This window comes from Neomonachus schauinslandi, chromosome 1 (genome assembly GCF_002201575.2).
Source record: "Neomonachus schauinslandi chromosome 1, ASM220157v2, whole genome shotgun sequence".
NCBI lineage: Eukaryota > Metazoa > Chordata > Mammalia > Carnivora > Phocidae > Neomonachus > Neomonachus schauinslandi.
This window is the reverse complement of record NC_058403.1, coordinates 31,886,010-31,902,315: the sequence shown is the minus strand read 5'-3', so window position 1 is coordinate 31,902,315 and position 16,306 is coordinate 31,886,010. Positions and strand designations below refer to the sequence as shown.

The window sequence follows — 16,306 nt, the reverse complement described above, 5'->3', positions numbered from 1 at the left end:
AATTAACTGTACAGTGATAAGAAAGTAAGGACAGCTCAGCTCACCTAGACAAATTGATGGTGGCTTTGTGGGGGTAAACCTACAGACTCAAGTAGGTCACCCTTTTTTCAAGTTGTCATTCTGAGTGTCACAAGATGTGTGCTAGAACTTTCTTTTTCTTTGGGGACACATTACATTTTCTTTGTGCTAGATTTATGTAGTTTTGACTAAGTGAGTACATGTCTTTCTATGTCCTAGCTCCTGAATGTAATGTTAAGTCCTGCAAAGTGTTCTTGTGTAATGTCACCTGCCCCCCGACCCCAACACCAGCCATTGGTTTCATTTCCTTTCCCAGGGTCCTTTGTGAACATTTATTATAAGTTTCTGTACTGTGGTTATGGCCTCCATGCTAACTTTCTTCATAATTACTTTATATCCTTCACATTCCTACCAGAGTTATCTTCTCAATAATTTGAGTCATATTATTATCTATCATTAAACTCGACAGTGATTCCTCATTGCCTGTCTTTATCTTTCCAGTTTTCTATCATACTGTATTCTGGCAAACTCTACCATCAGCCAAATAACTCCCTTACAGTTCCCTAAATATATCAATGTATTATTGATATATTTAGGGAACTGGAATACACCACATACACACACACACACACACACACACGCATATATATATATATATATTTCCTTTGAATATTTGCTTATTTTGTTCTCTCATTTTAAAAAGTATTTTCTATTTATCAAATACTATCTCATATCACAAATGCCATGTCTTTAGTGTAAGTTTGGTCGGTTCTCCCAAGCAAAACTGATCCGTCTTCCTCCTGAATTCCTGTAGTTTTATTCTGCCATCTGTTAAAGTCATCATCTACAAGGCACTATTTTATATTTCTTGGGTCCATCATGACTGATAACAGAGTGCTTTGTTCAGAATAGAACATCTACAAAAGTTTTTTTTTTAATGTGTTTGTTTATAAATTGATGTCATTAAAGTGGCCTCAAATTGTTTGTATACCTGAATAAAGAGAAACTATTTAGTTTTGTCTTCTGCTGTATCTTCAAAGTAGCATCGTGACTTGCTCATTATAAGCTGTTTGTAAATATTTGCTTAGTGAATGAGTAAGTTTTCTGGACCCCAGAGTTTTCTGGACCTGATGAGAGTGTTCCAACTAAATTGGTGAGAAGACAAAAACATGTATCTGGTATTGCCTAAATGCTAGAGAAAACCAATGAATTATTTGCTAATTATATCTGATTGAAAATGCATTTTAAAAATTAATAAATACTATATTTGTTCAAAATGTATATCCTAAAATATATTCAGTGTAAGTTGTATTTAACTACTTACATATTTTATCATTTTGAAAAATGATATTTCAAATGCATTTAAACTATAATTTTTCACAAAATATTTTTAGTACTACCTTTTTCTCAACATAGCTAACCATTAAAAAATAATTTGCTATTTGTTTTTTTCTTCCAGATAAAACCTATCTGTCACTGGCTGGGTGTAATGCAAGGAAGGGACAAAGATGAAATGGAAACATGTTCCTTTTTTGGTCATAATATCACTCCTCAGCTTGTCCAAAGATCACCTGTTCCAGGCCCAGGTTATTGCAGGTAAGTGCCAAGCATCTGTTTTATCAAATCATGGCCAGTATACTTTCTTCGCTTTAAATTCATTTTTCATTGTGTGTCTTGTAAATCAAACTTGTTCATTTGCTTTCAAATGTGTAAGTCTGTGTGAATGGTTTCTTAAGTATGTGTGCTGATATGTTTCAGGGATCAAATATTCTTGAATACAGAGCACTTTATTAATTCCCTAGAGAAAGTGAGAAAATTGACAAAAATATTCACTGTTACTGAAACATGTGAAGAGTTACTAGATTAACTTGGTGAATTAGAGTGGTGGAAGAAGAATAATTATAGTTGAGAAGAAATGTGTAGCACAAAAAGAAAAAGCAGTTACAAATGCATGTTAGTACCATAGAAAAGGGCCATCAAGAAAAGTGAAGTATTTAAACCTGAAATTCCTTTAGAGGAGTGTCCTGTTAATTAACAGGCTGAACAGTGTCAGAGTAAAAATGCAACATGCTACCATAGTTACTGTTGTTTCCAGTGAAGTTAGAACTGGTGTCCTTGAAGTCGTAATTTTATTAATGGCGCTAGAATAACATTGCTGTAAAAAGCTTTACTCAAACTCTTTTATAGGAAATTAACTAAACCCAATGCTATGGTACAGGAAAATTGAAAAATGTATTGATACACTAATGAAAATATAATGTCAACTTTCCTCTTAGATAAAGCTATGGGAATGAATTGTAGTTAATTTGGATAGGTTTAATTTATCATCATAATTTAGGCAAGTTATTCATAAAAGAATGGCAGATGGTGTTGCATTAAATTAAACCTTGAAGTTTGGGTTTTATTTATTTTACTGTTGTATTTATTTTAATATTTGGCACCAATGTGTAATTTATCATTTGTATCCACACACAAATCAGAATTTTCAAATAATCTAGGGGCTTGACTTTTTCTCCCTTGCTAGGTTAAAACGGGTACCTGGCAGATAAGGGAGTTGTGAATAAACAAATGGAATTATATCTGTTAAAAACATTTCCATAGGGTGAAAGTATACAGAAAATTTAGTCTGTTGTAGCAAAGTACATTTAGCTACTTTGTACTTAATACACTACTGAAATTACTAAAAGTTTTTATTTTTAACCTGTTTCTACATTCCCTTCTCTTTCCACAATTCTGTTGAGTATTGCTTAAAATTAGTGAATGAACCAAATATCAAAGATTGGCAATATGAAAAATGTGCATTTTTAAAGTACGTGAAAAATGCAAATTAAGTACAAAATAATTCATCATTTTTCAAATTGTCAGGCAGGGTAAAGAGGGTATTTGTATGAAAATGTTTTGAAAACCATGACTGTAGATACATACAGATATAGATTATAGCTTAGATATAGTTATCCTTAAACTGTCTGGCCAGCCAGTGACTATTATAGGTCAACAAATTCAATCCATGATCTAGTTATCAAGCAGGTAATCAAATCTCAAAATGATCACGTGTCGTTTGCATCATCTTTACCTAGATATCTGGAAGAAGGAATGCATGCATTATTGTGTATGGTGGGAAGGAGTAAGGTTTATGTATGAAATATAAAGTTACCTTTTCATTCAAGAAGATACTGTATCATTTCAAAGAAGACCAATCAACTTGAACATTTAGGTCTAAATTTGTCAAAACTCTGCAATTACTATCCTATATGCAAACATTTTTATAACTAAAGAGAGCTTAAAATAAATGAATTTATTGCTTCATACAACATGTAGATTGGCTTCAGAGGTCATCAATCAGTTTTCATTTAGTTAACAAGATGTCCTACAGATTAGTAACTCAGGGCCCACTATGAGGCAACATCTTAAAAAGAAATATGAGTACTGACTGAAAAGGGGGTGCATAAAGTTAAATGTCTGTCTTGTTCAGGACAACAGAGTTCAAGAATTATTTCAAAGTAATTTACCTGCCAAAAGAAATATACTGTTAGCTTTTCAAAAGGAACACCTGCGGACCGGAAGTCATTTTCCTACCCGCTGCCCCCAAGGAGCATTGGTTTCAGGCTAAGGAGATGACAAAACTACGGAGAGGAGTCATCCGCCTCAGATTCTCTCCTTCATGTTAATCCTAGAATGAACTGAGGCCCTGATGTCTTTTGTTGTTGTGGTTCTAGCTTTCTCAAGTTCAGTAGAGATCCGGACCTGGAGTGAGTTTAGTGGAGTTTAGAGGGAGCAATGATGGGAAGATCAATATCAACATCTTTTTAAAAAACCGTTTCTCATTCACCTGATTTACTTCCACTCTTCACCTTGAGAGAAGAATATTCTCCTTCATCAGAAATTTATTGCAAAAGGCAGATAAATGAAAAAAAAGTCACAAGTTTCTGAAAAACTAAGAAGTATATGGTCTCTAGAACTTAATGACTTATCTTAGCAGAAGTGTAGACAGGCACAAGATGCCTCAGGGCACAAAATAAAAAAAAAAACAATGCAAATAACCATCACAATGCAGATTATTTTATTAACACAATAATCAAGCGGTTTTCAATAAACCTGTGACTTGGTTACTTGGTGTCATTAAATATTAAAATATTTGAATATAACGCTTGGCTTGATGGATAACCCAGCTCGCATTTTTTTTTTTATTTTCTCTTCTGTCTCCCTATATAATGCATTGTTAAAACAGCTTATCTTTTATCATATTTACATTTTCGTATATTTACAATATTGTATGGGAAGTGGTTGGTGTGTCAGGGCAGGTGGCCTAGAAATTACACATTAAATCAAAAAATACTTTTGTTTAAAACTATAAATCAGTTTTAAGAGAAAGGAATAATTAAAAGGTGGATTCTGGGAATGGTTAGGCTGCTGTAACAATTCAGAGTCGTAGCCTGTTGAAAACCTGCCGCTGAATGAAAACCACTGCTAGATGTTTGTCTTGTCACTTTACCTCATCTTTTATTTACATACAAAGCACTCTTAAGCCAACCGTGGTTATCTCCCGAGGCACTCTGTATCTGGGCTATGCCACATCCTTATTTAATCTCTCCTGCAAAGGACTCTGACAGATACCCATCTTTATATTTTAAACATCCACCTCTGATTGCAACAGATGTCAGGAAGACAATGAAAGACAAATGTTAAATGATATGTTTTAAAAGTATACATTTCATATACAGTGGGTTGATATGAAAATTTGAAGAGCATCTATGGTAAAAAAAAAAAACAACACAACAATGCTGAATTCTAGGTGTATATTGTAAAATTTTAAATGGAAATACATGGGGGGGGGGGAAGCCCACAAGGTTGCATTTGTATTTGAATAAATCCAACAGCCCACTTTAAAGTTAAAGGTGATTTATTTTTCCCTCTCTCTTCTCTACATATGCAGCAGCGTTTTCCTTCATTAGAGATGCAGGTGCTGACAGGGTGATTTCCTTTGCCCTGCCTCATGTCAACAAGGCTTGAGTGTGAAATTGTCTGAAATGATTTACTGCTTACCCTCCCCACCTATCCATTCGCCAACACTTCAGTACCTTGCTGTTTTACCCAGAGGACAGTAATTGCAATGAGCTAAGTGTTATCTGGGTTTGAATCATCTATAGATAAATTTTGAATTTTAAACAAAGAATTCTTCATGTAAAAATCTAGAAACGATAGGACACATATACATACAATTCCCAAATATACCTATTTTTGTGCGTTTTATTTTTTTCACATGCCTAACAGATTGTTGAATAGATTGAGGGATTGTTTCAGATTTTAAAAATCTCCTTTGTAATGTAAAAACGATAAAATAGAAAGTCTATTTCTGAAACTGAAATGTGATAGACTCTTCAAACATTTCTTTTGGAGTACGTTATTTAACTAATAATGTTGCATATATACATCCTACAAAGGTTTTTATCTACAGGAATTATTTTTCCAATGGTTGTGATTAGTTTCTGTAGCACAGTAGTCACAGGCAGTGATAAGAAAAAGGCGTAATATTTGCAGTTACAGAGATCACTTATTCATGGGCAGTTTGATTTTTTTAAACTGCATTGACTATTCAGAAATTAATTAATTTTACAAACTTAAAAAGTTAATTGTCTCTTCTATTAGAATATAACATTTAAACTTAAAAGTACTTTAACAGGTTACTTAGCTCTTTCAATTATGCACTGATAGAGGTGTTACTATAAACAAAAGTAAAAAAATAAATAAAAATAAGTAAATAAACAAAAGTGATTATGATTTTATGTGCTAGTTGACAAATCTGTATGACTCTAGAATTGCCTCTTAATGTATTTCCCATAGATTATATTTTTCAGAAACGCTTTAGATGTTCATTAAAAATAAAGTTTTCTAGGGCCCATGGCAGAATCGCTAAAACAGAGAGAGCCTGGATTTGAAGCCCCAAAACCTGAAGTTTTATAAGCACCCCAAATTACTCTAATACACAGAAAATTTGAGAAACACTGCTTTGGACAAAATTTAAGTTGATAAATAGTTGAGTACATTAAGAAATGTTTACTCTCTGAGGAAGGAGTCACATGAGAGGGGGATAAAAGGACTTGAAGATAATTCTTTAAGATATTTCAAGGATTTGGGGGAGCAGATTTGAGGCTATTGCTGGTTTATTTTGCTTTGTTTTTACCTATTTTTTTGCTATTTTGATCTCATAGTAATACTTAGAGATTCAGAAATATTGTTGATCGCACTGGAGGAAAGGCACTAAACTAATATGTCAGTGAAAATTAACGTATATATTTTAAAATTGCTTTATAAAATATTTAGTTTTGCCTAATTAGTACAATTTCTCCTAAATTTTGACCACGCCTTAATGAAATGTTTATTCAGACATTAGGTGTCTGGGAATTTATGACCAAATTAGAATAATATATCAATTATGCAAATTTTCTGTAAAAAGAGATTAAGAGCCCAGTGTTTTTCATTATAACTAATGGGAGCCCTAGCTACTTCTACCTTCATGGGTTTATTCCACCATAAAGAATATTAAACATATTTTAATGTTTGTGTTGACATTAACATGAGTATAATCTTTCACTTTTTCTGATTTTAAAATAAAAATATTTTCATGGGCCCCTAACTGTATTGTTGGCCCACACTATGCCACTGTGGCTAGTGGGCAAGTCAGTTCGGTTAAGAACCATGAAAAGACAAAGTATGAATTTATGACTTATACCTCAATGTGATGGCTACAAAAAATATTTACTACAAATGAAATACAATAAAACTTTGTATCACAGATTTCTCTAAGTTTTATAGGAGGCTACAAAGCCAGAATATAAGAGAAACCACATATTCTCTGAATGTTACTTTTCATAATTTAATTTTAACCAAAATAATAAAGAACCTAGCCATACCAAGAAAGAAAGGGGGGGAGGGGGGATGTCAGTAAGGGGGAGGGAAGACTACTCAGGAAACATTAAAAACATCAAAATGTCATAGCGGAGAAAAGAAGACTTTTGGTTCAGATAAGTCTGTGTTTGAATAATATCTCCACTATATATTAGTTCTGTTACCTTGGTCAGTAAGTTAGTCTCTCCTTATGTCAGTTTACACTTCAGAAAGAAAGTTAGAATTAGTTTGTGTTGGGTCTGAACTAAAGATAAAATATTCAAAGAATTCGGGATCCTGAATGGATTCTATATATGGAAGTTGTTCTTAATAACTTTGATAATAACATTATTATGATCTATACTGTGTGTTACCAGCCTAATCTGCAGTATATGGTTGTAGCAGGACAGTAACTAACTACAGAAGCCATTGAGGGAAAACAGATGCATAATCAAGGATGAGATCCTGTGATAAGGTCTTTGCCAAATGCCCTTTAGAACCTAGAGCGACAACTTGAGGACCTCACAGAACATTTCACAGAGCAGGCAAACAAAATAAGAATCTGTTGGAAAGTAAGCACTTATTAAGCACCTACTGTGAGCTATGCACTTTAGTTTTATAAGTTCTAACTGGTTGGAGAGGGGTGAGTGGGAAAGAAAATCCCATTATTTTATTACGGGATGCATTTTATTGCATTATTTTATTGTATTATTACGGGATGTTTGGAGATGAGTCCAGAGAGATTTGAAATTCAAATCTTGAGGAGCCTTTTATACGATGCTAAGAAGCTGTAAATGTAAAAAGAAATTGTCTTTCTGGAGTTGACAAACATAATGAAAATCAATTATTATCTAATTTTCTAGTTAGAATAAATGATCATAATGATAGAATACAGGAAAACACTCCTGGAAGTTTTTTCAAAAGTATTATCAATACCTAAAAGAATAAGTAGTACATAGAAATTATTCACTGAATGTTTATTGATAAATGAATAAGGTAATGAGAGGAAGAGATTACAGAAAAAAATATCAGAATCCTCAGTATAGATCAGGCAACAGAGAAGGAAAAGAGATTTGCAAAACATATGGATATGGAGTCAGAAAAGCTGAAGGATCATGGGAAGTGAAAGAAAGGAAGAAGATGAGTAAAGGATGACCCTAAGATTCATTGTTGGAGGATGGGCAAATGGTGGCATCATTAATGAAATTGGTGGACATAGAGTGCTACACTATGGTTTGATTTAATGCATATTTATTGTTAGATGATTTACAATATATAACTTTTAAAAGATGAAGTAAAAATATATGAGCATAATAGTATACTTGCATTAGGTCTTCGAACTGCTAATTGCTTTATAATTTTTGTTGGACTTAAGCTCAAAATGATTATCTATAATGCTATTTAGAGTCATTCATCATATATATGTGTGTATGTATATACACATGTCTATGAATGTATATACATACACATATATTTATGAATATATACACATATATACATATATGAATGAATGTATATATTATTTGTTGTCTCTTGCATATATATTAAAACTACTAGAATTTTTCTGGACAATTAACCAAGTTAAAGTTAACAATCATAAAATGAATAATATAACCAAACTATGGAGTAAATGGCTATTAAAATATCTGGTATATATGATTTATTCTCTCAGTATATTTGTGTTTTTCAGGATCTTCCTTCATATTCTTTTACTGATAAAAACACATTTTTGAAATTCTTCGATCATTAAATCAGTTGACATTGTGATGTGACCTTGTTTTTGTTTTGTTTTGTTTGTAAGTTTTTGTGTTTGTGGGTCTTAAATAGGATTGGAAACTCCATGGCTAGTTGTGTCAGGTCTTGAAAGAGAACACACACTCAAAAAAATAAAACACATTCCTTACTTTCTAGAGACCATCACTCAGTTGAAGATGAGATCTTAATAAGTGGAAAATTGCCAGCTGTCTCCAATTCCATGGCTCTTTGTTAGCCTTGGTCTACGAGGGTGAGGCTTTATCTAATTGTTTAAGTAGATGGAAGCAAACTAACAGTCAGTGACAAGACGCCCAATGAAGAAACTCGTATTTGTAATCTAGCGGTAAAGCCCATGACTCCTCTGCTTTGATGATGTCTTTGTGATGAACCTGGCTTGCAAAACCTCATGTGCCACACTAGCCACCTAATTAAGCCATCAGAATGCCGTGCAGCAAACCGAGTGCCTCATATGGACTGGTATAAGTAATTTTTGCTCCTCTATTGCTTGGTTAATAGAAAGAGGCACTCCTCTAGATTATGACTGATAGAGGCCATATGGTACAGCTGTTGTAATTGTGCCTGAGGGTGGGGAAAGCCTCTTGTAAAAAATTCTGTTTGCCCGAGAGGCTGTCATTACTTCATTCAACTCTTTACCCTAGATTTCCTAGTGAGCATTCATTTATTCTTTCTCTGTACTTGCAGATCTCTTCTGTCCACACGCCTGTGTCCTTCGTTATATAAACAGACCCAGCCTCTGCCATGTTTTCACACGGGAGAAGGGCTTTGAAAATTATTTCTTTTGTTTAAATAATTGATAAGTAAAATGGGTATTTTGGACTATTAAAATACAAAGAATATATAAATACTTCAACATGAAAGGTTGAATGCATGTGAGAGCCTTCAAAATATAAAAATTGACCTTCTCCCCAGAAGAGAATCCACTGTGCAAATTTTGAAAGGAGATATGACATTATGTACATATACATAAATTTGTTTCACAATATGCATATTTATGTGTGCATCCATATACATGTATATAAAACTTGTATGTAAATACATAAATTTAATTATGTTTTTAAATATAGGTGTGTGTATACAAGAGTATTTATGTTTATTCTAAATTACTCATATAGGTCTGGTGGATACATACAGGCTGACATAGAGGTTAATTTTGAATCCTCATAAAAGATAAGAATTATCCTATTTTCCCATCAATATCAATAGTTCAGTATCTAACTTATTAGATAGTACTAGGGCAATGTAGCTATATAAATGACTAAAGTCCTTGTATATGAAAATAATTCTATAGAAATATATAATTTCTCATTTTTCTATCAACATGGTCTTTCACTTTAATTTGAATGTTTACTCTGTGGAGTCCCATAGCATGTCGTGGAATTGAATTAGAGGCATGAGCATGGCATAACTCTTACTGTAAGCTGAGGGTGAGTGCCCAGAATCCTGTGCTGCCAGTCTCGTTCATGATGTGTCATTGCTTACTGGATTGTAGATTTTCCTTGTCACGTGTGACTCTAATAAATTCTTTACAATTGCGCATAAATTTTTTTCTTTTCTTGGATTTTTATTTTCTAATACGATGAGAAAATTGCGGTTTTTAAATAGTTGCAGAACGAGAAGTGTTTTATAGCTGATTTCACGTTCTTTAAAGAAACTGAATGTCACCAACTGTAAGGTGACAATGATTATAAGATGTGCCATTATGTATGGCTAAGAAAAAATATAACTAGCGCTTAAGCCTTGAGCAATGTCTTAGGGATAGTTTTGTGTGATGCATTAATCAGACCAGCCTCTTAATGCTTTGAAGTTTTTTCATCTCTCCTAGAGGAACAGCCAGTTTCTTTTGCTTCTAATTTGGTGGGCAAAAAGCAATCTTTTTGAAATTTCTCAGAAAGTAGACATATTCTATCTAGACATGTTCTATCTTCTTTTCTTCAGTAGCTTAATTTTGCTTCACAAAAAATATAGATCTGAGACCATTCCTTCAACAATAAATATTCCCTCCAGTAATCTCAAATCTATTTCTGAAATTTTGTTTCTAAGGTTCAAATAACAATTATATTTCCTGACAATGCTCAATTATAGTTGGACTTGTAGAAGACATTTTAAATGATAATTAAACTCAACTTGTGTATCCCCCATAATGCACATAACTCAACCAAAATGCCAGCCGTATGAACAGTTATGACCAAGTAATCACATCACAAGTAATGACAGTCACATCAAAACTGCTGTCTGGTCATAACTTTTGTAAGGTGCCATCAACTGTAAGCATTCAGAGTCAGAATATGGGGGGAATGTATCTTTGAATCAATGAAATATGATATATGGAGGGAAATTGAGCCTAACACATTCCTCATGTTCCTCAAAGCTACTTTAGGTAAAGGCACAAATATTCACTGGCAACCAACTCTTCTTAATAGATCATGACTTTAAAGCCACACACTTGGTGAATGTAAAGAAATACAGTAAGAATACAAACACAATTAAAATATATCCATTTAAAGCCTCAGTTTTGCTTTTTTTTTTTTTTCTTCCTGGGAGAGGTGTCTTTCTCAGGTTTAGAAATCTTTTACCAGGAAACTCCCCTTACATACTTGGGATCTTACTACCATTAAGATAACTGAAATTCCTAACCAGTATGCACCGTGCTGAAATTAATAATGCATTTTTTTTGGTAATTTAGCTTTTGTATAGTTTTTTTTTTTTTCCACAGAAGTTCCTAGGTAGACAAAAGTAGCTTCAGTAGATACTGTGCTCTTTTTCCGTAAGTGTTTGCTAGACTCTAGATAATGTCAATGTAATAACAAGAACTGACTTTGTAATACTTTACTTTCAAAAGCATACTAAAAGTTAATTATGTACAGAAAGGAGTAGTTGCTAAGTATTTACAGTTAAATGTTGGATATTATAAAAATTGGTTAGTCCTGATTAGAAGGTAATAGTACTCCTTAACCAACCTGTAACTAATGTATTATTATATTCACTGAATCAATTTGTCAGTGAAGTGAAACTTATTTCATTGAATCTTATTTTTGGCATCATTCTCTCAAAACTATAGTTTCGTTAGATTTTTCCAGCCAAGAACTTTTATGGTAAAACTAAGTTTTAGCCTTTTAAAAAACTGCCAAACTTTTTATGGACCACTTTGCTTTCCTACCAGCAAAGAATGAGAGTTCCTGTTGCTCCCCATTCTTGCTACTTTTGGTGCTATCAGTATTTTGCATTTTAGCCATCTAATAGATGTGTAATGATGCCTCAGTGTTGTTTTAATTTGCAATTCCCTAGAAACATATGATATTGAGCACATTTTCATATGCTTATTTGATATTTGTATTTCTTCTCGGGCAAGGTGTCTGTTCAGATTTTTCACTTAGTTTTTAATTGGGTTATTTGTTTCATTTTTGTTGAGTTTTAAGACTTCTCTGTATATGTTGACTATAAATCCTTTCTCATCTTTAAAATATTTGAAAAATATTTTCTCCTGGTCTGTGGCTTATCTGTTCATTTTCTTAAAGTGTCTTTTGCAGAGCAGAAGTTTTTAATAAAATCTGACTTATCAAATCTTTTTTGTTCATGGATCATGTTGCCCCCCCCCCCCCCGGTGCAACGCAACTTTATTATCCTTAGAAACATCTTTTATACATGTGACCCTGCATTATGTATTCCATATATCACACACTGATGAATAGATTCCTTCCATAAAATAACACTGCAGTAATTCACATACACATTTAACGTTCTTAGAAACATCTTTTATACACATGCTTTTTCCAGGTGTATTGAATACGCCACATTGTGTTGAACACAGTTATCCATTGCAATAACAAGTTGGGCTCATATATACAGCCTCCATTCCTAGAAACGTCTTTTATTTGTGTGCCTTTGCAGAATGTTTTAAGCACAAGGTGAATACAGTCATTCCTGGAATAACACTTTAATTATTCACATATAAAATTACCATTCTTAGAAATACCTTTTGTACCTATAACTTTAAAAAAAATTTATTTATTTGCCAGAGAGAGAGCAAGAGAGCTTGAGAATACAAGCAGGGAGAGCGGCAGGCAGAGGGAGAAGCAGCCTCTCTGCTGAGCAGGGAGCCCCATGTGGGACTCGATCCCAGGATCCTGGGATCATGACCTGAGCCGAAGGCAGACACTTAACCAACTGAGCCACCCAGGTGTCCCTGTACCTATAACTTTTTAAAGTATACTAAATGCAACACTGTTGTATATTCTCACTGAAATATTCTCACATATTCTCACTGAAATATCAATGTACTTATTTATATGAAAAGCTAGCATTCAGAAACATCTTTTAGACTTGTGTGATTACTTAGTGTATTAGATGTAACACTGTATGGTGAACAGAATCTTTCACTAAAATGATGGATCATATTTTTGATGGTGTATCTAAAAACCCATTACCAAACCCAAGGTCACCACAATTTTCTCCTAAGAACTTTTAAATATGTGACATCGTCCTCATTTACATAAGATACTTTAAATAGGTAGAATAATAGTCCCCTTGTAAGTCTTCAGTGTAAAGAAATGATATTGGAAAGAATATATTCTGTGGCACTGATATATGAAATCAGAATCAAATGTGAAAAGGGTAATAATAATATCATTTTTGTCAATATTAACAATAAAACTTATTGTTTACTTAGCATGATATGGAAAAAATTGTCTAATCACAAAACCAATTTTTGGCATCTAAAAATATTAAATATAGCTGAAAATAGGACAAATAAAATTAAAATTGAAAAGGAAGACCGGAGACAATTTCTATGAAAAGAAACACCAGTTGTTTAAGAAACCAGTTAGTATAGCAGGGATAAGAGGATCAATTCAGGAGTGTTATTTGGGTGGAAGAAGTTCATGTGGGTCAAGTGTCTAATGTGCTCTAGGTATACACAGAAGCAACTCCACCACTCTGGGGAGGACTGAAAATTGATTTTTAAGGATCACAATGAAGGTGGTTTATTCAAGTTTTAACCATAAGATTTAGAGTTAATCTTTCTCTTTAGTTCTCTCTCTCTCTGTTTGTGTCATGCTATCTCTTTAAAGATGAGCTGTCTTTTTCTGATATTTTGTTTCTATGAATGAAGCTTTTATTAAGTGTGTGTAGGAATCAGCCATTTTACCAGATTGCTTTATTTATAGTAAACAGGCTGGAAGGTATAAATCAAAGCACTGGCTTTAGTGTGAGAATTACTTAGATTCTGTATGAAATGTGTGGACTTGGGAAACTTGCAAATAGGTTTTTTGGTTTGTTTGCTTTGTTTGTTTGTTTAAAGAAGATGATAACTTGTGGTTGTGAACATTACATTAAAGACTATGTAAAGTATCTAGTACAATGCCTCACTTATGGAAGGCACTCAGTAACAGTAGCTACTATTATTTGAAAAATAGGTATTGAAAAATAGGGTTGCCTGGGTGGTTCAGTCAGTTAAACATGGGACTTTGGCTCAGGTCATGATGTCATGATCTCAGGATCCTGGAATCAAGCCCCATGTTGAGCTTCATGCTCAGAAAATAGGTATTGCTAGTAAGTTTTTGGAAATATGAAGGGAACAGGAAGTATGTAGATGAGTGAAAGATTATCAGGCAGTTTTGAGCCCTGATGATGATGTCAGTGACTGAAACTAAGAATATTTGGAACGGAGCATTGCTCCAGATTAATGGAGGAGTTAGAAAACACCATGACCTAAAAGAGGTGAATTTTATTGTGGAGTTTATGGACGTGAGAATAATTAGTTACTTTTCTTCAGAATAGCAGATTTTACGCAGTGCCTTGAACCACCCCCCCTTCACAAGTCCCAACAGACTATTCAATGTGTAAAGTCACAGTATTTAATCAACAGAAAATATTAAGCAATGTAGAGAAGTTCTAATTTGCTATGAAAAACAAATGTGACACAATTTCACTTCAACCTCAATGAAAGAAAAGAATGCAAATTTAGCAGAATATATTACAATTTACCTTTTAAATATATAAGAATGTTAAGTCACAATTGTTAGGCAGTTCTATTTAGTGACATGATGCTTCAGGGCAAACAAGGGAAACATGATCATTGTGAATGCTTTTAATAGACACTGTGACATATTTTGAGACTACCGTGGTTGATTTCATTATAATTATTACTAGATTGTTTAGCATAATAAATATTTTAAAGCTCTCAAATATGTCACCCAGAATTTCAGTTTGTGAAAGCAAACAGAAGGATGCCCACAAGTTAACATTTATTTTCTGAGGCATCTTGGTGATAGAAGGGCTTTCATATTTTTGTTTTGTCTCTTTGTTTTAGTGAAATACTTTGCAACAATGAAGCTATAGGCATATACTATTTACTTCTTTGTATTTCGTTGTTAAAAAAACAAAGACAGAAATTATATACTGATCACAGAATATGTTTGAAAATCACTAGTCTAAAGAAACTATAGAAGCATACAACGAGACATTGAAATATTGACTAGAATTGGCCAAGAAGAATTTAGTCATTTGCTGTCAGGTAGGAAGTAAGTTTTCAGTTTTACCTTGTGTGTTTATCTGTGTGTACCTGCTTATATTTGTGTTGGATCTATTATAACTTTTAAGGATTCATTCAAATTTGATTCACTGTTGTGGTGTATCATAATAGTCTTTTATTTCAACAGATGGAAAATAAACTGTAGTTTTTCAAGAGTGGCATTATTTTCAGTTAAATTTATTATGTGGTAGACCAGGGTGGGCTGACGTGATGTAAATGTCACAGATCCATCAATCTCAACTAAAATATTAATAGAAAGGAACAAAACATGGTATTAGAGGATCTCAGTCAGTCTGATTGATTAAAGTAGATAATAAAGGCAAAAGTAAAGGTGACTACAATAATTATTTGATAAGTAGAATTGCCTCTGACTTAATTGAGTTTTTATGACACTATTAATAATAAGAATTAGATAATAAATTCATAGTATGGTTTAATTGAATGACCACTAAGAAAAGGAAGAAAACTGAAATTTAAGGTAAAGAAATGATTAAGAATTAGAATAATTAGTTAAAATTACTAGAGTTGTCAAATTTCAATAAAGGCTGAAGAAAAGGTTTAGTGAAAAAAGCATGAAAACAGTAACATGGACAAACAAAATGTATCTAAATGCATGAATCAACTGGAAAATTAGAATCAGTAGAATCAATGTGATTAATTCAGATAAAATATAGAAAATACTCTATTAAAATCATTAAACATTGACTTAGAAATGTCTGGCACTTGGGGCGCCTGGGTGGCTCAGTCGTTAAGCATCTGCCTTCAGCTCAGGTCATGATCCCAGGGTCCTGGGATCGAGCCCCGCATCGGGCTTCTTGCTCAGAGGGAAGCCTGCTTCTCCCTCTCCCACTCCCCCTGCTTGTGTTCCCTCTCTCACTGTGTCTCTCTGTCAAATAAATAAATAAAATCTTTAAAAAATAAAAAAAGAAATGTCTGGCACTGTCAGAAATATGTCATTATTTTATGTGAATGTACCTCATTATATTAGAAGTCAAGTCATGTAATAACAAAATTTATGAGATCTGATTCAACATAACCACCCTTCCACAAAAAAGAAAGAAAGAAAGAAAGAAAGAAAGAAAGAAAGAAAGAAAGAAA

General features: G+C 33.2%; 1 protein-coding gene across 1 annotated transcript in view; it reads left to right on the top strand.

Moving 5' to 3' along the window:
* The first annotated feature begins 1,480 nt into the window (after nt 1-1,480).
* The window catches only part of ROBO1 (roundabout guidance receptor 1), a 967,818-nt gene continuing 952,992 nt past the window's right edge, over nt 1,481-16,306 (top strand). Inside the window, exon 1 of the mRNA XM_044919565.1 lies at nt 1,481-1,614. Within this exon, the coding sequence (XP_044775500.1) occupies nt 1,527-1,614 (88 nt within the window). The 5' untranslated portion in view covers nt 1,481-1,526. The remainder of the gene's footprint in view (nt 1,615-16,306) is intronic.